Source organism: Nipponia nippon, unplaced genomic scaffold (genome assembly GCF_047370975.1).
Source record: "Nipponia nippon isolate SJK-2023a ecotype South Korea unplaced genomic scaffold, ASM4737097v1 scaffold_20, whole genome shotgun sequence".
NCBI lineage: Eukaryota > Metazoa > Chordata > Aves > Pelecaniformes > Threskiornithidae > Nipponia > Nipponia nippon.
In genome coordinates this window covers 84,218-106,450 of record NW_028262337.1, presented here as the reverse complement: position 1 = coordinate 106,450, position 22,233 = coordinate 84,218, and the positions used below count along the sequence as shown (strand labels likewise).

Here is a 22,233-nt window from a genome sequence, read left to right as displayed (position 1 = left end):
ATCATTCCACCAAAAAAAACCCCACTTATTTAAATTCCTCAGTGGTTTAGAGCACCGGTCCTACTGGAGGGGAGGAAATGGTAGGTAGGTTTTCCATTTCACAGAAGCCACAGTCACTGCCACTGCAGTAAACCTGGGTCAGGCAGTGGCACTCTGTGCATGAATTAAAAGGACTGGTGCCCTTCCTCCCAGACTGCCATTTGTTTAAGCAGATGGAAACTGAACTCGGGCAACAACAGGTCATCTTCAAATGGCAGCTGCCGTTCCCTGGGCATGACACCTGTACAAGAGCCTTGGCACAGTCAAAACTACTGTGTCCCACCATGGTTTGGCCTCACAAGTGTTGCATTTCAGTTTTCAGAACAACAGACAGGCAAGGTAGGGCTGCGAGCCAGCTTGGTCTGATTTTTACACTTATTTTCTCCAACAGCTCAGCTCACTCACAGGTGTGACTAGACGTATACACATTTATGAAACTATGAAGATCACTTATTAGCCTTCAGGCATACATCGTCATTTTCAGAATAACCTCTGGAATGCACTACACAGACAGCCACAGTCACTGCCTCTGTGAGCTCCTTTAGCCAATGCAGGTACTCAGACATCTTTGCAAACGAAGCTAACAGTATCATTTTGACATCAGCAGATAACCATGGATTACCTAAACTTGACAACCTGGGGTAATTTCTTCACATGCTTAAGCTTTTATTCACCCAAACGAGCTTGAAAATACCTCCTAAAACTAAGACAGTGTGAGTTATGAACTATACTGTAAAATATGAAAACAGTCTGCTCCTCTGAAGCATCCTGGCCTAGAAATAGGAAAGAATTTGTTGATAGGATGCATTTCTTGAAGAGGAACACGCATCTTCCTTTGAAAGATTTCCATTGCTCCATCAGTTGTGCTTTATTTTTAAAATCTTTCTCAAGGGAAAATAAAATTTTACTTCAGGGATTTCAAGGTTGCCTGGCTGCCAGACCTGAAAAGCTCTAAATGTCCTGAGCAGTGAGCAGCCCTGTAAAAGCTGGAGCCAAGTACGGTTACACTACTCTGTGTTTGCAGTATTTAACCACTAGCATCTTTCTCTTGCAATCTGGAGCAGTGACCTCAGCTTGGCTGCAGGGCAGAGATATACCCAGGCTAGCATGAACACACACAGAAGTTAAGCTGTAGCAGGACAGGTCTCAGTAAGGACTGTCCAAAACCCACAGTATATCTACACATTACTTTTGCTGATAGCTCAGGAACAGCCACACAAGCCAACAGACTTCTGGAGGCAGCATACACAAGTCTTACAAATTCTGCTTTGGTTGGAAAACAGCTATACTCACAGCCCCAGTGAATACAAGCATAAGATATGGGCAATAATGCCAAGTCCAAGTTTTATACTTAGGAGAGGCTTTTTAGTGGTGCTCTTGCCCTCCCGGCCACCTACAAGGAAGTACAAGGCCCAAAGCATCTCTATGACCTGGGCATGCTTGGTAGCTGTGACACACTAGTCAGATGCCACTGTTACACTCAAGTGAGCATGCTAGCTGCAGAAGGCACGTGTTTTAGACAGCCATGGAGACACTGATGGTAAGTGGGCATGAAAGGAGGGATTTTAACTGGCAGAAGCAGGGAAGAGACTACCTTTTAGTCATGGTATCTGTACTGACAGGTTAAGGCTTCCTCAAAAAACCTACCAGTATTTACTGTACGCACTCATGCTGAAGGACAACTATTTAAACAACTGCCTGAGAGTGCTTTTAAGAAATCAGCCAGAACTAATGTCAGTGAAAGGAGAACAATCATTAAAACATTCTCAAAGCTTTCTAATATGTCCTGAAATAGCGTTCTTGCATATAGGAATGCTAGGAGATTAAGATCCAATATCTCATGATCTACTGTGTCTAGGAACAAGTACTTTAATACTATTGGAAATGTGCCCTCATGGATTTTTGACTGCATATTGTTTCCATCTCTAGTTGTAATGAGTGTCAAAGTCCCCTCTACTAACCCATTATTGTTTGCCATACATGGGTATAGTAGGTCACATTTTGAGGAAAAACAGATTATTGGTTTGGGTTTGTGGTTTTTTGTTTCAAGATAACACATTTTAAAAGCAATTTATACAACTGGCATATTAGCACACAGCAAGCTGCTTCGAAAGTGCAATTTATCACAGGGCTCTCCAGCTCATAGATGTGACTTACTCAGCTTTCCTAAAATGTGATAGCATGTGGCAAAAATGGTTTTGCCACTCATTTGGCCACCAACACAACTCACATGTAAGTCTACTGTTTATGATTAATGGCATCACCCCAATGCATGCCAGTAAGAATTTGTAGCATAACAGCCCATCACAGGTTCTGTTTACGACACCGTTTATCCTTTTTCCCTAAGTTCTCCCATTAAAGCACATGAGTTAGTATGAAAATGTCAGTATGTCTGCCACAATTTATTCCCAAACACTGGTTATTTTGAGAGACAAATCAGCAAACACCTAACTGCTAGATTATGCAAGTCTATTTGTCTTTGTGAAAAAAGTAATTGAGACAGCTTTTTAAATCTAGCTCACTCCACCCAAACTTTCTTTTGGATATGCAGTTAGGACTTTCTTCAGTAATGTCTCTGGATATGCTTTACCACATTCAGCCACACAGCCCATGCAACCACTTCACGACTGTAGTGACCAAAATAACACATCTCGGATATTAGCAACATGAGGACAGATGGTTTTCAACATCAGTGTGTCCATTAAGGACCACAAGACTGCAGAGATCACTAACAATGACTTAGACCATATTTTATCATTGTTTTGGTCACATCATCTCTTAAAACTCAACAATGATCTTCACCCAAACAGAATCACAAACCCAAACCCCAGCTGTGAAAATCTTCCAAGATACCATTTCAGTTCCAAACTTTTCTACTGGTTGCTAACATCAAGAAAAGCTGATCCAAACTCAAGATCCAAATGACCATCTTCTCTGATTGCACCCAGGTTTAACTAAAGCCACACAGTTTTAGTTTTACCTAACTCAAAGGGGAAAGTGCCATTAATTAGTCATCATAGCTACTTCCTTCAATTACATGCAGGCTCTCCTTCCCCAGTATAGACAGCTGATCCCACAGCTTTGCAGTTTCTTTATCCAACTGGGAGGTGTATACACACCTAAGGACAAATGGTGCTAAACCAAGAGGGGCTGGAACACAACCTTTCGTAAGGAACAGGAAATACTTGGATGCCTGTCATCTTCAGTCACTGTAGCTGTCCTGCAGCCACAGATGCAATCAATCACCTGGCTGGAGGTTTCAGGGCAGTCTGCTGATAGTTTCCATATGATCTTCTCTGCTGGCTTTGAGAGATCAACATGGGCAAAAGAAAGCCTGGATTTTGTTCTTGTCACTTTTTCTCAAACTACCCTATGATGAATGTTATCAATGCCATTCAGGCCTTCTCTTACAATTTTTGGTGCTTAAACAGAAATAGATAGCAAAAACATCTCCCACATCTTCCACATTAACTAGAAGACTGGAGCCATGTCCGTTTACCCCTAGCATAGCCATTTGGAAAACAACCTGCAAGCCAACTGTAAATCAGCAGAATAGTTAACATTGGCCCACAGCCCATTCCCTGCTCTTTCCCTTCCCAAAGTACCTATGGTACCTTCCCAGCTTCAAATGCTCAGTTTTGTAGGAATCACTTAAAGGTGTCCCAATCATAAGTCTATCCCCACAGTTATGGATTCTTGATTGCCTTTCTGATGGCCTTGCTACAGTGGACAAATATCTCCAACAAGTTAATGGGACAGACAGCTGGGGGAATTAACTCTGTCATTTGCTACACCCAAATTTGACAGAAATCTTAAAGATTGATACATGCACATAGTTTTCAGTGCAACTCCGAGCTATCAGGGTTAGGTAGCATTACCTCTTATTGTGTTGGATCAGACAACTCAGAAAGCTGGAAAGGGTACCAAGTCACAAATAGCCAATATGCACATCATTTACTACGAATTATCAAATGATCTGATTTCCATATCTGTATGTACTCTGCCAAGAGCAATAAACATATTGACAATTTAGACCTCCTGCCACATGGATACAGAGTCACACAGAGTAATGTCAGCTGTGGCTATGGCAAATAGAGACTGCTTGCCACAGGGGAGCTGTAGCCAACTGGCCAAACTCTGAGAATGGCAGTACATTGAAGTGCTGAGAAAGGTGGGCTAACAGAGAAGGGCGTATATGGCTAAGCCAGCAAACGGGTCGAGGCATCCTGACAAGAAGGAAGAGCCAGAAAGACATGGTATACTGACTGTTTAATGGGGTACGTGAGATTTTTTATGAGCAATCCATGCTTTTAACCTGATTGTTTTCAGGGAGCCCCAAAGCAATTTCTGAGAACCATTCTAATGTATGTTTATGTGAATCAGGTGGAGAGGTGCCCACAGGACCAAATGCACTTCCTTTTGCTTGCTGCTAGCATTGCCAACCGGTCTGGGACTTTCAAGACGAGGAGGGAAAAGAGGGGGAAAAGAACAGCAACTTGCAAACCGTGTATTGCACAAATCCACAGCTTTACTAAGAGTACATTTCAAAGAAGAGGGAAGAATATGACTTTGTACCTGCAAGTACATTACCTAACTACACATCATGCCAAAAACCATTAAAACAGTGGGAATGTTGGCTACTGAAAACATTAGACATTCATCTGTGTTGAAGCAGTCTTGTGCTGCCCAGTTAGTGAATGTCAGAAGGATGGAAAATCAATTTTTTTGTATCCCTAAAACGAAAGCAAAACTGTGCAATTAACTTATATGCCTATTGACTACATAATGAAAAGTGCAATTAGATATATTGCTTGTAAATCCTACCATAGTCAATGGGAGCACGTGGAGTCACTGGAAGCATGTGGGTACATTTGACTGTACGCTCTAGCTGGAAAAGAGCACAGAAGAGGTAATCAAGTTAGTATTAAATGTAGTTACACCACTTCAGTTAGACCACACAAATAATTTCTGGAACACAAATAACAACTCCCCAAGTGAATGAGATCATTAAAGCCAATATACTTTTTAAATGTATTTGCTGAAAGCATTGGACTGAAAGCTTTACTTAGAAATGAAAAATCTAGCAAACTGCAAACAAAATGTAATATAGGAAGGAAATAAAAATAAATTCAGAATAGCAAGCATGACTGCCACAGATAAGAAACAAGAAAATCTAGAAACTAATCCACACTAACCAAAAATTTACAGCACTGCAAAAGACAAGTGACCACTCTCAGACTATTTTCACTTAGCAGAATACCCAAAAGCCTCTTCTGAAAACAATTATCATTTTCAAAATTAATCACATCCATTTGAGTGTGTGTTGACTTCATAAGTATACCCATACACACACACTTGTATCTATGATTTTTTTCTTGTATTTTTACAGTAGGGTTTGGAAGCTGTGTGTACCAACAGGCTCCTCTTTTACTGAATACAAGTTATGTGAGTACTCTGACGGGTATGTGTTTTCACACTCAGGAGCACTTTTATGCCAGAAAAGTAACTTCCAGAATTCGATGCACAGGAATGAACATACAAAGATAAATATTCAAAAGAAAAGAAATGAAAAAGCTAATCTTCTCAGACCCACTTTCTTTCAACTGCACAACATAGCGTTCTTTATATCCACTTTTCCTTTTTAACTGTGTTCCTTAATACATCTCTGCTTATATTACATACATACCATAATACACACAGGAAGTGCAAAGGTATACAGCTTTTTACTATCCAGAGTTCTGTGTATTTAAATGCACACAGTTAACATTTCCTTAAAGGCAGTCAAAAGTAATTCGTAACAATCACTTGACAGGACGGTAACAGAGGGTAAGGTAATTAGTGTGGAAACCATCATGACTCTGCAGAACCAGCCAGCTTCACTCCTACCAGGTATAGGAGCATCATCATACTAATAAAGAATCAAGGCCATGTTAGATCTCAAATTTCAGAAGAATTAAAGCTGAATAAAAATCTTGCCAGCGCCATATCTCCTGTTAACAGTCCTCATTACTTCTGTACTGCAAAACGAATGAGGCAAAGATTTATGCAGGTACAATACCACTACAGTGTAACCCCCCCGGAAGGCATTAGGTCATTAGCTTTACTAGGCAGAAGCTGTCACAAGAGAGAAATACGGACTAAAACACTGATGTGTCTGCCCCATCTGGTCCTGTTTTTATTGTATATACAAATTACATTTATAGGGCAGACTAGTAGCTGGTGGTAAGGTTTAACAGGGGAAAAAAGGCCTTTTCCCTAAGGAATAATATTTACAACAAGAAATTTAAATAAGCAAACATAATTCAAACAGAAACACGGTGGATTCCCCTGTCTGGAAAGCAGGCTGAGCCCAGTACCTTCCTAATGGGGCATTTTCTTCTCAGAGGCAGAACATGGCCTGTCTCAAACACACCTGGAAGGGGACCTGGGCACAGCAGATAATTAACCCCAGGCTTCTTCCTAAGACACTTAGTCAGGGCTGAACACCAAAAAGGTGCCAGTGGTCTAGTAGAAGGGTGGGATCTTTCTGTCCCACCTCTCAAGGCTCTCCTCATCATGCAGCAAGTGTGGGAAATGTTGACCATCTGGTGTCGTTCCCCTCCTGCTTCCACAGGAAAGCAGCGCTGCATCTTGTGCAGGCTCCAAAGGCAGCAAAAATCTCCTGATTCAGTTGGCCATGCCAGAGGAGCCCTTCCCAGTGCCTTGGAGGCTGCCAGAACCAGATGGAAGTGGGAAAGCTAGCAGGGAGAAACAGGCAAAGCAAAGCTCTGAGAAGCACAAGCCAAGCAAAAAAAGAAACCTTGGAAGTCCTCAAAGCCTCAGTTTAAGGTTCAGTCTCTCCCCAGAGGGAATGAAGGAGGAGGCCAGGAGATGCTCCCCCTGCACCCTGACGGCACCTGTGAGGAGATGTAGCCAGCAAGTCTGAGCTTATTCCCCAGCTCCTCTCAGTCTTTCTTGCACCCCAGGAGATGCTTTTCCTTTTGCAAGGCAGGAAGAACAACAGCGCTCTTCTTTTCACTTGCATGCATTAGCCCCTATTAGACAATCAAGGCATGATTTTCATTTCTGCACAGTTCTGTCCCCTACGTAGAGAAACAACAGGCACGCAGCACAAACCACCTCCTTTCACCCCCCGACCCAGCAGGGCACTCATACACTGTAGTTCCTATGAGCCCGGGCATATCTCACTAGCAGATAATCAGCATGCAATTCATGATCTAAAATATGAGCATTTTGTTACAAAAATAGGGGGAATTCTGCAAAGGATATTTTCACCACATTTCATTCTATTTGTTGTGATTTTGAACGTTTGGGCCCCTGATTTTGTGTCTCAGAGGAGTTTTTTAGATAAATTAGCATTTGCATAAACGAGAGTCATAAGAACGGATACTATGTCCACATTTCAGCCAGGACATGTAAATGCAGAGGGTTGAAATTAAAATATATGTCCTCTGCAAAGAACTATCACTTTGAGATCTACAAAGTAACAGGAAAGAGATTTTGATGTAATTTATGCATAAGTAGATGCAACATAAATCCAGCAAAATTTAAAAATCTTCTCCAAAACAAAGATAAGCATTTCACTTTGTCCTGAGCACAGGGATCTTGACTCAAGAGGGAGCTAGGTAGCTGGTTTTATAAGCAGAGCATTTCAATATTCTTACCCATTTTCATCTGAAAATTAAGGAATTAATTAAACCTGCTTACGTTCACAATTGATCTTGCTGACAAGACAACAGCTAAGAGTTTTATTCCCTAGGGGGGCAAAGTTGATGACTGCATGCTGATAGTGTCTTTCATTGAGAGATTTCAACTGAATACTTAAATTCAGTTGAACTGCCTTTTCCTGTAAATTGCAGAAAAGTGTTCAAAAAATTCTTTATTTTCATCTTCTGTTTTCAGATGAGAACTCAAAGGATACTCAACTCTTTTCCCAACTACAAAAAGCGAAAGGACGAGTCATGTCACTCAGGTATTCTTTGTTTCCATTAGAACAGTGTGATGGAATGTGATATATTTTTTCATTGTAAACATGAATTTTTAACGGACCAAAGGTAACTGCTGTGACCTGATAGCTTGCTGCATAGCTGAGTCCACTGTGTCTTTTTACACAGTTTGCTAAACTGGTGCTTTTACTAGCTAGAAAATTCCAACATATGCATTTAAAAAAAGCTCAGAATGAACCTAAAGAAGCTTCAGCAGGAGACAGGGTTATCGCAAAGGCTGACAGAGCCAGCAAGCTGCAGCCATGACAAAATTATGAGAAGCCAGATCAAGTAAGGAATGAGTTTTCAGAGAAAGATGTTTTTATGGAATCTCCTACAGAGTTTCACTATAACTCTTCTTTTAGGGGTTGGAGTTTGTTATTAGCACTGCCAAGGAACTGGAAAACTCCTACTATAACAAAAATATCCTGAATCATACAAAAAATGTAAAATACCAAAAATACTTACTGTGGAAAAGAGTTTGAGGAAGAAAATGAATGTGTTTGTATTTCTGTGCTGGCTGGCAGGGACGAACCTGCCAGCTCCATTTCCTGGTGTAAACAGCTAGTGAACTGAGCCCAGCTTTCCAAGTAGGCAGATGGGAAGCCATCTATTTATTATTTCTCCAATACAAAATTCAACTTTTTAAAAACAATTTTCAACTTTCAGTTAGGACTCCTTGCAAAATTATGATGATGTTTCTCATGAGTAATCCCATTCCAGCCAAACTTGTGTTTGTGCCTTCTGGTACTCTTGAAAGTGCTGTGGGGCAGGGTCCAAAATCAGGCAAGGTGAGGGATTCGCTCTTGACTGCAGCTACCTGTGCGAGAGCCTGCATGTCAGTAGTAACACACAAACCCTCTGATGGCATTGGGACTGCCCCAAACATTTTGACAGAAGAGTCACCCCACAGGATGACCCCATACCTTCTGCCTAGCTATATTCTCCAGTGCTGACTCTCCCCACAGCCAAGAAGGGAATGTGGCACACTCGCCCCTCCAGCCTGCCCAGTGTTTGTTGCTGTGCCATGACTATTTATCTCTCCGATGTATTTCATAATAGGTGGAAGGAAAAACAAAGCCTGTTCACAAAGTATGGCTTGCCCTTACCTGTGTTATGTAAAGCAAAGAAGAACATCTGCAGCAGGTTGCCTGGAGGACGGTGCCTCCCCCTTCTCCCTGGCTAATCAGCACGAGGGTTGGGACGAGGAAGGAGGGAGGGAGAAGCTTCTTGGCCATCTGGCCCTACCCTTTTGGCAGTTGCGTTCCTCCTTTTGTCACTGAACTGTAAAATGGGAAACAGTCACAAAAGATTTGTTCCTTTCAAAAATAAGGAGGGAGCTGGAACTGATCTATTTACGTAAGTTTTACAGTAAAGGCTTTGCTCTCTGAAGTGACAAGGAATGCTAGTATGAAACAGACAAATTAGTGAAACTTCATGTCTGGACTGAGTCTTCAAAACTAAACACATGAGCCCAAGTCTTATCACCCCCACCCCTAAATTCAAAGCATGTGACACAAAACTACTACACCAAAGTCTACAGAAGTTATGTTTAGTTAATTGCATTACAGTTTATTTACATAGACTCATTTAAAGCAGCAGAATCTTAGCTAGCAAAAATGGGCATTGCTCCATTTCTAAATAATGCTTATACCAAAGCATGTAAAGAAAATATTAACTAAGTCAAGGGTTAAACTTTACTACCATACTAGAAAGACATCCAAGTTCATTCTGCTGTAAATGAATCCTGCAGCTCAGTCTGCCTGTTAACAGGCAGTATTACTGTAACTCTGAGAAAAGTTCTTAAATAACCGTGTTTGCCATGAATGCATAGAACTATACCTTTCAAGATCAGTGTCTTCCTGCATCTCAGCAAATACTGATCAGGGATTTGCCAACTTAGAGCAATATGTCAAAAATTCAGCTAGTTAGCATCAAAACTGTGAACCTCTTGGCAGCAATAAAAGCTAGAAAAGAAATAAAATATATTTAAATTAAATTAAATTTATATAATTATAATTTATATATTTTATATATTATACTTAAATTAAATATTGCTAGAAAGCAATAAAACCTCGAAAGCTCAAATGAACGCACTTTAAAGTGTCATATAAAAAGCAGCAAGAAAATAATTAACAACAGAGATTCCTGCATTATATCTCATTTGATGCCTGATGACAAGCCACATGCACTGCTAAATTCTAAATTACAAAGAACACTACATATGTGATCCGAGCAGGGGAGAGCAAGAGGGGCCTGCCCTGAGGGGTTCCAGGTGAGCAACTGCTGCCTGTGACCCCAGGCATGATAAGAAAACCTTGGGCACTGCAGCTTGGGAGCCAGCCTAGATGGGAGGGGGAGAGGATGGGAAAAGCAGCCCTGAAGCACTAACACAACCCACGCAGCAGGGCTCTCAGTGTCATAATTCTCTCCTTGGTTCTAGTGGGAGGGAGGAGGTAAAAAAGCAGGAGAATATGTCCCTCTTCCACATCAGTGGGGAAACATGCTGCACAGGGGAGCCAAGGAGCAACCACCCTGCTCGCTCAGGAGAAACACAGCAAAAGGACAGCAGAGGACAAGCTACTGGGAGAAGACCCTATGCCATGTACTAGTTGGCCTCGCAAGGTCCTTTATACAGCAGCTACAGAACCGCTAACAGATTCTGCTGTGGTTAAGGTTGGTTTTGATCTCTGATTAATACGTGTGGGTTTCTCAGTGGGGACTTAGTTATTCAGCCATCCAAATTCAACCAAATTGAAACTTGGCAAAATAAGTTCCCCTTTTGGCATTCAAACATTCAAAATACTTTTTTCCTCGCTGTTCTTGAATTATGAGTGGAAAAATACACTTGTGCATTCACCAAGCTAAGCAGAAGCATACCGGGACTCCAAAGCCCACTTTTTTAAACCATGAAGTAATTATTTAATTTTGTTTAAAAGTAGCCAGTTATTAAAGCTGGAAAAAGGAGGTCAGTTAGAACTATGCATCAGAACTATCTGCTGGTTTTAGAGAAATACACAGTCATAAACATCATGGCATAATCACATTTGAGGTTGATATTGCCGATAACCGGTAGACAGCCTGGTCTCTGCTGAAGTTAGGCACGTGTCCTGCAACCATTCAGGCACAGCCCTAGACATGAAGGTTCGTAAAAGTTTGTAAACATTTTTTTTTTATATTTACCTTTAGGCTTTGAGTTATTTTGAAACTGGTTTAAATTAAAACTTAACAAGTGTAAAATGTCTAATTTAAAATGTCACAGGGGACCCAACCCACACAAAAGAAGGAAGGATATTATGTGTCTGTATTGTTTGAACTTTACAGAAGAGAGAAGAAACATCTTCCCACATTGCAGCCTTAGAGGTATGATATGCAAATCCCTCCATGGAAGGAGCAGGAAGAATTGCATTGCCTTCAGAAAAAAGAACCCTACAACTTAGTGAACAAAACATTTACAGCAAACATTTCCATTGTAATCTTGCTTATTTTGAGCAAGCCAGGCAATGCTACTTCAATACCTACCGCTGCACCTGCAGAAGCTGACACTCACACAAGCAGATGGGTGCAGCTTCCTCTACTCTCCCTCCCTGAAACAATTAAGCAGCTTCCAACACGAGGAGCCCAAGCAGAAAAGCATTTAAGACTGAGCTAAGGGAGCTTAGGAGGGAGTTCACATAAGGCAGCACCTGCAGTCTTAGACAGCCCCACAGGTCCTTTCCAGCTTTCTCTTCCTACAACAGGCCCTCCAAACACCTACCTGGATACTCCGGCTTGAGGAGAGTGGTAACAGCTGCTTGGCATAAGACTCACAGAGCAAACACAAATTACCTCCTCAGCTTTCTACATGGACTGACAAATCAGCAGCCTGCCACCAAAGCCGACTAGAGCACCACTTCCTCAGCAGCCACATCCCAATTAATCAGCCCATAGGTTTGATATCGGCCCCCAAATTTATAACCTCCTCCCTGAGCTCTGACTGGTTGCAATTTCTTCAGCTGATCTGCTCAGCTGTCAGATGGCAACTGCAAGGGACCCACTGGCTGCCTGTCCCCAGCACACCCCTCAATCCACTCATCACTGGGCATTTGCTGAACTTTTCAGCTGAGCTGTCCTGTCCTGCCCTGCAGAAATACAGGATTCAGATTCTGCTCCTGTTCTCCAGGGGCTTAAAAAATTATCCACTGCTGCAAAAGAGACAAGTGGGTCCTCAGGACATATTCTAAGGTAGGTTGTTTGGAGACAGCTGCCAAAGAAGAGACAACGTGAAGGAGGTTGAGAACAGGGATCTTTTTCATGCTGCTGGTTCACAGCATTACATGTAATGGGACTGCCAAGTTATTGACTATACTCTTAAATAACCATGAGGCATTTAAGGTACTAAGTGCCTGGGATCTGCAATGGCAACTGGGCTTTTGGTTATGTTTATATTACAGATTGTCCAACACATTTGACATCCATAGGCAACATTCAGGCTTTAGGTGACCTTTGGGGCAATCTAAAAGACAGGGAAAAATAAGCCTATGCTACACCTTAGCACATGTGTACTTACCACCTTACCACCCGGTATCCTTGAAGCATGTTTTAACCCGAACAGACAAGACCCAAAGCCCAGGAGTAGGGCTAGCAAGAATGGGGGAAAAAAATGGAAATGACTGGAAATTGGGTGGCTTGGACCAAGTTGCTGAGAGCCAGAAGGCCTAAAATCAGCTGAGTACACAAACTAGGATTGGAAGCCAGCTGGGGAAACATTTGAACCCAGTACCGTTACTCAGTAGGCAATTCAAAATATACTATTTAAAATTCTTGTCTGCTCTAGCAAAACCCTTTCACTTGAATATCTACAGAAAGAAAGCTAAAGAGGCAGAAAATCATAACTGATCCCCACCAATTTTTAAATCACAGCTCATATTTGCAGACACTATGTTCAATACTTTCCAAATTCTAGCTAGGAAATCAAACATGAGGCTATGGGGGAAGGGGATTATATGTTTTTAAATCACTGCTCATATATGCTTGAGGTGATTTATGTAAATGCTGTGCGTTGAAGTCCACATATTTACTTAGAACTATGCACCTTCCAGAAGAGCGTTAATTAAGTAACAGAAATTTAATTCAGGTAGATTTTTCAGTTTCCTGTAGCGACCCCTGAACAAGAATGTTTGTCTGTAGACAACAAACTGAATTAGGATGTTTACTGGAAGCAGTAGATGACCTGACGCATTAAGCCAGTTTACATTTTATTGTAATCTCTGACTGAAGGGGCTATTCATCAAATTTCACTTTCATTTCAGGCTTCTCTTACTTAATCCTCTGTGGTATATTATATTTTCTTCCTATAGGAAGGTTAAACTACTAGGATTTCTTTGTATGAAACACAGACAGCTGGCATTGGCCATCATTTAATTTTAATATAGTCTCCTCAGCCAAACCTTGATTTAAGATGCATTTTTCTCACATAAAAACACTGGATTCTGTATCTGAGAGTCACCTAACTAGAACTCCATTTGTGAGCAGCACTCTCCAGTGGGACTGCCAAGATTTGGTGTCTTCTTCATTACCTTCTCTATCAATATTCCTTGACATAATTAACTAGCATCTTAATCTGGCAAGTACTCTATGCTACTGAACTCCAACATGTTTTGATTTGATATAGTGTAATAGACATTTGTCATACTTCGTTCCTAGCACATTACATATAAACAGCAATTCACTTGAACTAAGTCTGTAAAATAGGGCTAAATAATAGGATACAGATTGCCTTTAGACGTCTTGTTGATCTACAATATATTACTTTTGATTTATGTAACTCCATAAGGAGTTTGGAGCTTTCTCTGCCAGACCTGTGACCACATGGTCAGTATGACTGTATCACCTAGATACCTACAAAACACACATAGAGAAATAAAGACATGCGATTGGGGTTGGCACAGTACCAGCATGGTACAGTATTTCTTCTTTCTCTGTAGCTGCTGTTAGAAATTGTACTGCATGACAAAAATCAGAACGCTTATTGAAAAGGCAGAGCATTAAAAACCTTCAGAAAATGAATTTATTGTATTCTCCCTTTATCCTATTTGGAGGGATAGCAGAATAGAGCAGTGTGATTTACTCTTTTTTTTTTTTTTAAACTGGCGGCGTCAGTCTTCGTAAAGCAAATCTGTATCTGTCCATTATTTGCTGCTTTTCTTTTTCTTCTTTTTTTTTACTGTAGTCTCTGTCTCTCTTCAAAGCAATAAAAAGTGAGTTAACCTTGCAACAACATTTCTTGGAATGTCAGGGATTGTTCTTGTGAATTTGACATGTCATTTGACTTCAGGGACTGGACCCCTTGTACTGGTTGAAGGACATACGAAAAAAAAAAAAAACAACAACTAAGGAATCTGTGTTATGATTTTATCCTAGTCAGTGTTCTGACAGAAATGAACATAGTGGAGTTTTATCAGTGAATTAAAACTGCTTCCTACATTAGGGATCAGCATATTTGACATATCCTATGCCTACCACTTTGGACACTTACATTGTTTCCTTCTTTCTCCTTGGCTATAAAAAAAAGAAGCCTAAACTATGAGTTTTCTTACAGATTAATTCCTTAGGCCACTTATTTTGTCTTTCCCTCTGCTATCCTGAGTGCCACAAATGCAGCTCCTCCATGGGAGAGTGTCTTTGGAGGCCCAAGTGCGTTGTGCTCTCACGATACCGTGTAGGGAGCAGGGGCCCCACTGACTCAGACGCCCGTAAGTGGTATCTTGGAGGAGGCCCAACATGAGCAAAACTAAGGCCTCTGACATACTTCTCTGCTTGTTCAAAGAACAGTTGTGAGTGCTGTCAAAGGTTATTCAAGGATATTCACATCTCTGGATTGGCCAGACTACCATGTTTTAAATAAATTGATCCTACATCCATCAATAGTTTTGTTTCAATACTTTGAAAGAATATTATGTCTCAGGAAACTAACAGATTTCTGTGCACCCTCACCATACATCCTGCCTACCTAAAATCTTTGCAAAGTTCTGACCATTCTGCATGGGCTTTAACACAAAATTTTAGTGAGCTGCTCTTAAAAACATCATTGAGAGACAAGACAGAAATACAAAGGGCTCTGTCTTGCAGATCCCTGATGATCCCTCCAGCAAAACATTTAAGCAAATACTTAAAGTCCATTTATGAATTTTCCAAAACCAATTGGTTTATTCACATGCCTGGGATTAAGTAAGTGCTTAAAAACAGCAGGATCAGGTGTCCGGGGCTTGGGTTTTTGATGGTTTTTTGCAAAGTAAAGCTCAAAGTAGGCACTTTTCTCCCATCATTCTGCATTGTTTTCATACTAGAAATGTGAAAACTTTTGGGTTTGCATTTCTAATTGTTGCACAAATTTGGCATGAACTGCACTCAGACACTCTCATACAATTGTTATTCATTATTCTAGGAATCCTAAATGCTGATGTAATGTAGGAATGTACAGGTTGCTTCAGGGGAGGGGATAGGAGAGGGGGAAGAGGGCTTAACCTAGCAATATTTAAAACCAAGGCTGACTTCCAGTTCTACAGGGAATTTAGAGGATGTCTTGGCTAAATGCAGATGTGTATGTACATATGTGTTTACACATACATTCACACACAGTCAAGCACGCTACAGGACCTACATGAATAGGATTGAGCTTGGATAAAAGTCATCCCCTAATCGATGAGCAACTGGTCACTCAGGCATGAGGGTCAAAGGCATTGGCTGTGGTCCACGCCACATGGCTGTGTTCAGTCGGCTGTGGAAACTGAGTAGATTAACCATGCTAGTCAAAAGGCTTATCAGGTCAAGGCAGATTAACCTTTTGTAAATCCTAAAAGTAGAGAACAGCATTTCCAGTTCAGTTCCTGGGGAGTGTATTATAGCTGTCGTGTCAGCTCTGTTCCTTAAACAGCAATCTCCCCTCTGCTCCCAGGTAGCCTTTGCTGAACTGATTGCATCTTATGAAATTACCTTTGAGCTAGACTTGAATTTACACCTCAGCTATAACTGGCAACCAAATCTTAGTACCAAAGCTGTGTCTGGACAAATAGTCTCTGTATTTACCTAGCTCCTTGGACAGGTTTGAAGTTGAGGCAGGTATGTCAAACACTTCAGTGTAACCAATGCTGGTGTGAACTGGAAGACCTGGATTAGCAAGAGAACATTTTCATAAATGTTTTCGTGTAACCAGAGTTAAATATATTCTCATTCTGAAAAGGCACAAATTAGATCCCAATATTATGTTCTCAAAATACTTTAAAAGATTACAGCAATTTCTTTCAGCTTTCACAAAAATTCCATTTTAAAATATCTGCAGTTTGTACTTTATAGATACACAAGAAACTTCTCCCAAATGCTGTCAAATACTATGGCTTCTAAACAGTCAATGACAACATTGACATAATGCTTTCCTTCCTTGGAGATACTTGGCATCACCTCCCATACAATCCAGAAGCCAGATTTACAAGCGCAGCTACAAAAGGTGTACCCGCAAAAACAACTGGTCTTCACTGAACTCTATGGCAATTCATTTTTTACCAGCCTGGAGTGAGAAAGACACCTCTAATTAGATACAGAGATACAGGTTTGTTCTGGAAGCCAAGGAGCCTTTATATCCAACACCTTTTAGACTTTACGCAGTACATGCTGTACAAACAAGTAGTGAGTTCAGGGGAAAATAATAATGCTAACAGACCTCTGGAAACGTTTTGTTGAATGCTGTATAAATTAAGGCTTTTAGTGTAAGGCCAAAAAGAGATGCCAATGGAAGAAGATTGAGAAGGAACAGCCACAAGTCAGAAGTGACAGAAGGAATGAATTTACTACTTATACAAGAAGAACTAACCAAAGAACAAGATCAGACCTGTTAAGGTAACCCAAAATAAAAAAACAAGGCTAAAGGCTTGACCAAATATGCCTATAAACAGTTTGATAAATTAAGTACATGCACTTGCTGTATTTTATAGAAGGAACCTTACATTAGAGATTAGGTAACAAAAGGCGATATCTTCCTATTTGATGTTCACACTTAGCTTCTCACCTGGAGATGCAACAGACCTTCCTTTCCCATCAATTTCATATTTAAAGCCCCCCGGTAGGATTTTGCTTAATTTTTAGCATCATAACTCATCCAGGAATTTCAATATTAAGACTATTCTTTCTATTTATTTTAAGCAATTGTATTCCTTAGATATTTATTTCCTACAATACTTACATTATGTCAATTAGAATCATTCACAGAAATCAGTAATTTCACTAAAGGTCTGATAAAACCATTTCCTTGAATTACTTTGTTTTTCTGAAATGAGTCCCTTGAATTCTTCTGTTGCCAGCTCATGCCTGAGGGTCTACAACCTCTGCTTCCCATTGCCACTGCCTTCTCTGGCATATGGCACACCAGCTTGTGATGTGGTCACAGCTGCCCAGCATCTGCCTGTAGACTGGGGTGACCGTGCTACTGACCAAGAGAGCTGGAGGGAAATCGGGGCCCTAACTTGACTGTTCACAAACTTGCAGTCCGACTTTAGCCAACCCACAGCTCTTCTGTACCTGAATATCAATAATGCCACCTGGTAAATGAAAACAAACCTCAAAAAAAAAAAAAAAAGCTCCTTTTCAGAACTTCTTTAAGGAGTTTAGTTACAGAGGTGACGTACAACAGAGAAATGCATTTTTGCCTCCTATCCTAAAGAAGTCAAGAGGATCAAGCATCTCTTAGGATTTTGCCAGCTGTAAGTTATGGTTAATATCTTAATATTGTGTGTTTTGGAGCTACTAGAGTTAGTAGATTAAGAGTTAGATGACTCTTTTTTCTCTGTCAGATCTATGGTAGTCATACAGGCATCTCATCTAGGTAGCTAGACAGGTACATCCGGAAGAAAATTATCTCCTTCTAAGGTAAGTGTCTGATACTGACTATAGAGGGAGCCTAACTACTACCTAAGCCTGGATGCCTCACTTCTGTGTAGTCAAGTTAGGTGAGGAGATGAAACCCACTCATAGTACCAAAACACAGTTAAATGCACAGCTTGAATTGGAGGGCTTGAAAATAGAGGATAGGTCATATATAGAGAGGTCATGATGATTTTCAGCAAAATAAAATGACACAGATTAACGGGAATGTAAGAATTTGCAGACAATGCTGCTTTAGCTGGAGTAGTGTCCAAGCAATCTGCCATACAGCTGTTGTGAATGGTCCTGAAGCCAGTAATAACCCAAAGCAAACTGAAAACTGTAGATCAAGACACACCCTGGTATTCAGGCAGAGAAAGGCTTACACATCATGAAACTCTTCCTTTTAATAAAAGGACTGGGGGCACGTTCATGGCAGGTGATGGGAATCAGTGGGATTCAGCTATTAAAGTATCTCTGAGCTTAGGTGAGTGAGAGGATCTGGATTTTTAGCCTGATACCAAACTACATAAACAGACTTTCTAAACCTGTAGTGACTGATGCATTTCTGATTTATGATCATCCCACAAATGATTAGAATTAGGCATTCATATAGGTTGTGCTGCAGATAAAGGTCCTGGATTATAACTTGCCAAAACATAGTCTGGGGTCTGGGTGATCTCTTCCTGATCCAAAAGAGAGATCAAACAAAATTCTCATTTGCATCATAGCAAGTATTTTACAGCAGAAGACACGCTGCCTGAGGATTCCTGGGGCAGCTCAGACAATACAGGTAAACCAGACTAAAAGGAGAGGCAAGGGATGTGTAACATTTCCGAGAGATGGATATTCTGTGTCAAATGGCTGCATCCCAACCGCTGCATCACTGCTGATCACAAGCAGCCTGTTACCATTTCCAACTGTACTGCCGCAGGGTTATGCTCCTGAGGAACTCAGCCCTACACACAAGGTCTGTATCTGGCTGGCAATGAACTCAGCTCAGAATGGCTTGTGGTGCGAAATGGTTTTAGTCTGTCATCTTCTCTTAAAGTCAGTAAGAGAGCAGCCAATTTCTCAATAATGGGCAGAAGGGTTAAGATAAAAGACAATTAGGTCCCCAACCACTTGAAATTTCCAGCTTCAACGTCCCCCAGAGATCATCTATGAACCGTTACCATCTTGCTGCACTGAATGTATCACACAGAGCTACCCACATTTGTGCAGCACAGCCTGCAAACTCCATGGCTGCAGCAAAGATTATTTTCTAATATAAATAAAACAATATTCTAGGACTCCCTCCAGGGCCATTAAGCTTTCCTCTGCTCAGTTAGTTTTGGCTTTGGACAATTACAATAAAAATATATGAAAACTGTGGTTCTTCCACTTTCTCAAGCATGTGAGAATTCTGGGGAATACAAATGAAAAAGAGAGAAAAAATTATTTTAAATTCTTCATATATATATTTACATACATATGACATTTAAAGTAACTTTTTACATATTTTATATTACATATTGGTCAGTTCATCTATCTATCTACATATATATATATTAACAAAATTCACAACAAAACAAAGATCCAGCTCCTTGAAAGCTTCCTCACCGCTACATCCCAGGTATTCATAAGTCCCCTGCATGCCTGTTCCAGGCCTGAGACAACAGCTCCACCAGAACTTCCTCTGGTGTGCCATGGCTGGTCCAGTGGGCTACATCGGTAAGAGCAATTATATGCTTCACTCTCTAAGCTGAGACCAGCTAGCATGAAATGACATGAGTCTGTGCTGTCAAACCCACATTGCCACCAAACTGCCCACGTTAGCCTGCTCTGGTGCTAAATCCCAAGCCACTCACACAGTTTGGAAGAGTTAACACAGATAAAAGTCATGCCTGGGGCCACTCTAACAATTTCACAATATAGAAGATCAGGGTCCAGTGCCCTGTAGTAGTTTAATCTACTACACAGACAATAGCCAGAAGACCTCACAGGAAAGTCAGCTCTACACCACTGTCATTCTGCTAGTTGAATTTCTGTAGCAAAATCAGCTCTTCAGTGCCATTACTCCAATTTGATTGTCATAACGATATCAAACTGTGAATTTCTGTACCCCTGCCACTGGTGCAGTCCCTGGCCTGAGGTCTCTTGTGCAGCCCCACTGGCTTAGCGCTGTGGTTTCAGCCCAGGCGAAGCACATACCCAAAGCAAAGTAGGACCCCCTGGACTCCAACTCTGTTCACAAAAGTAAGGCTTCTGATTTCTGTAATGGAGAATTCTGCCCTCTCCTTGTTGCCCAGGCTAAACCAGAACCCACCACCAACACACCCCTGTTCAGGTACACATCCCAAGGCCTATCTTGTACAGTTCCTTTTTTCCCTTCCATCAGTCAGATGCAGTGAGTCTCTAGCCACAGTTTTATAGTCAGAACATTGACAAATTCCAGCTGAAGCAAAAAAACCCAAGTGTGATGAACTACGAATAAGAAACAGTCCAGGTCCCATAAATGATGCTGGCAGGTGCTGGCCTTGCTTCTGTCCCACTACAAGGGAGACCAGAAGTTCTAGTCTTCGAAGCCCTCCAGTTCTTATACAACCAGTTAGAACTCCTCTGCAAGCAGAAAGGTTTCTAGAGGGATGCAGGCAGCCAAACCTGAGAGTCTTCCACTGGCTGGCCTTTCTTTGGAGAGGGATGGCACTGGAAAGTGGGATCTGAACAACATCTGAGCTAACACAGATCACGGCCCACATGTGTAGCCATGTAACCAGAGCCTGATGCAGCTACCTAACCATGCACGAGAGATGCACAGCCTGGCTCAGCTACAGGGGACCTGAGAATGGGCTCTTCGTCCTGGAGTGACAGCAGTGCACCCTGATCCAAACTCATCCAGGTGAGTGAGAAAGCCACTACTGCGAAGAAATGTCGTAGCTCTTACAAGGAGGTGCAGACATAAGTGGTTTTCCCCATTAGCACTGGGCAATGTAATATGCTGCCATGCACCAGGGGAAGCACGCATGGTGGCACCTATCCTTTATAGAAAACACTTCGGAGATCTGTGGTAACAGGTCCCAGATACCGGACTGTGAGCACTACAACGCAAAATTGTGCTGCCTGTTAGCAACAAGCAATAGTATTTGAATCTGTTTTCACAAGCAAACCAGAGATGCAATCAGCTGCAGGCTCTGGAGGACTGGAAGTAAGCAAAAGTTTTCCAAACAATGTCCATGAATAAAAAAGACCCCAGAAGGCAGGAGCAATCCATTCACCACAACGAAATGAATCCCAGGAACATTAACTTCCTGAGAAAATTAAATACTGTGGATTTTTTTGGCACATACTGGAAAGCTAAATATATTTCTTTAACTGCAAACAGTTATTAAACACAGTAGATTATACAAATAGATAAAAAAAACATTTCATAACTAGGTATATCTTTGCTTTTAAAAATGTTCCAGTAAAATGAAAAAGACTTCCTTGCCAGTGCAATGGGGTTTTAAGGCACCTGCAATGCCTTTAACCACTTCAGCACCCTGACAGTGCTGTGTCATATGAACAGGAAAGGCACCCTTCCCTGCTCAGGTTGTTTAAGTGCAATTTATTTCTGTACAATGCTGAACTGTGTAGTTTCACAAGAGCACAAATGCAACACTAGCACTGCAGAGGCAGCGCTTACTACACTAAACTACATTTGACTACTGACAAAAATCCTCTTGAAATCAGAATCAAGCCCATCAACATCAACAGGAAGGATAATGCAGCTGGAGCCATTTCCATGTATTTGAAAGAGAACTAATTATAGAAATATAAAACACCAGGATCAGACCTTATATTTACTAATAATGATTGATTCACTCCTGACATATATTCTCCAAACCAGGTCTCAACCTGAGTGGGAAAAATCCTAGAGATACTATATCAAGCCATACTCAAGCTCCAAACTTCCCAGGGTATCTCTGATTTTCTGCCATTAATTGAAATCTTCTTGAGGAACTAATGTTTCCTTTTGTTGTAATCACTTGCACTACAACCAAGGCTGGTGACATCCTACTGCACCGAAGTCTCAGCACCGGTAAACTCAAGGGTTAGCAGCGTGTAATGCTTTTACTCCAATTAGCTAACTGTACCTTTGTGGATTCATCCTCCAAATGCTGCATGCATTTACCTGCTTGATTGTGCTCTCCAGACCAAAGTATGGTTGTCCCAAACCAGAGATCTAAGTCGTGACCCAAACAAGATAGAAGTACTAAGGTAGAAGCCCTAGCACTGAAGCCACTGGTGAGTGAAAGCCCCTGAATATTACACTTTTATGGCATTTGATCCAACT

At 41.2% G+C, this 22,233-nt stretch overlaps 1 protein-coding gene across 3 annotated transcripts in view; it reads right to left on the bottom strand.

Annotated features, from left to right (window-relative positions):
- The window catches only part of EGFLAM (EGF like, fibronectin type III and laminin G domains), a 238,561-nt gene that overhangs the window by 150,055 nt on the left and 66,273 nt on the right, over positions 1-22,233 (bottom strand). The window contains exons 1-4 of one of the 3 annotated variants that reach the window (XM_087759726.1): positions 11,547-11,562; positions 9,867-9,991; positions 9,134-9,308; positions 4,864-4,927 (exon numbers count right to left, since the gene is read on the bottom strand). In XM_087759726.1, the coding sequence (XP_087615852.1) occupies positions 4,864-4,927; positions 9,134-9,262 (193 nt within the window). In that variant the 5' untranslated portion in view covers positions 9,263-9,308; positions 9,867-9,991; positions 11,547-11,562. Of the gene's footprint in view, positions 1-4,863; positions 4,928-9,133; positions 9,309-9,866; positions 9,992-11,546; positions 11,563-22,233 lie in introns of those variants that run through there. The other 2 variants (XM_087759725.1, XM_087759729.1) reach the window with 2 other exon arrangements.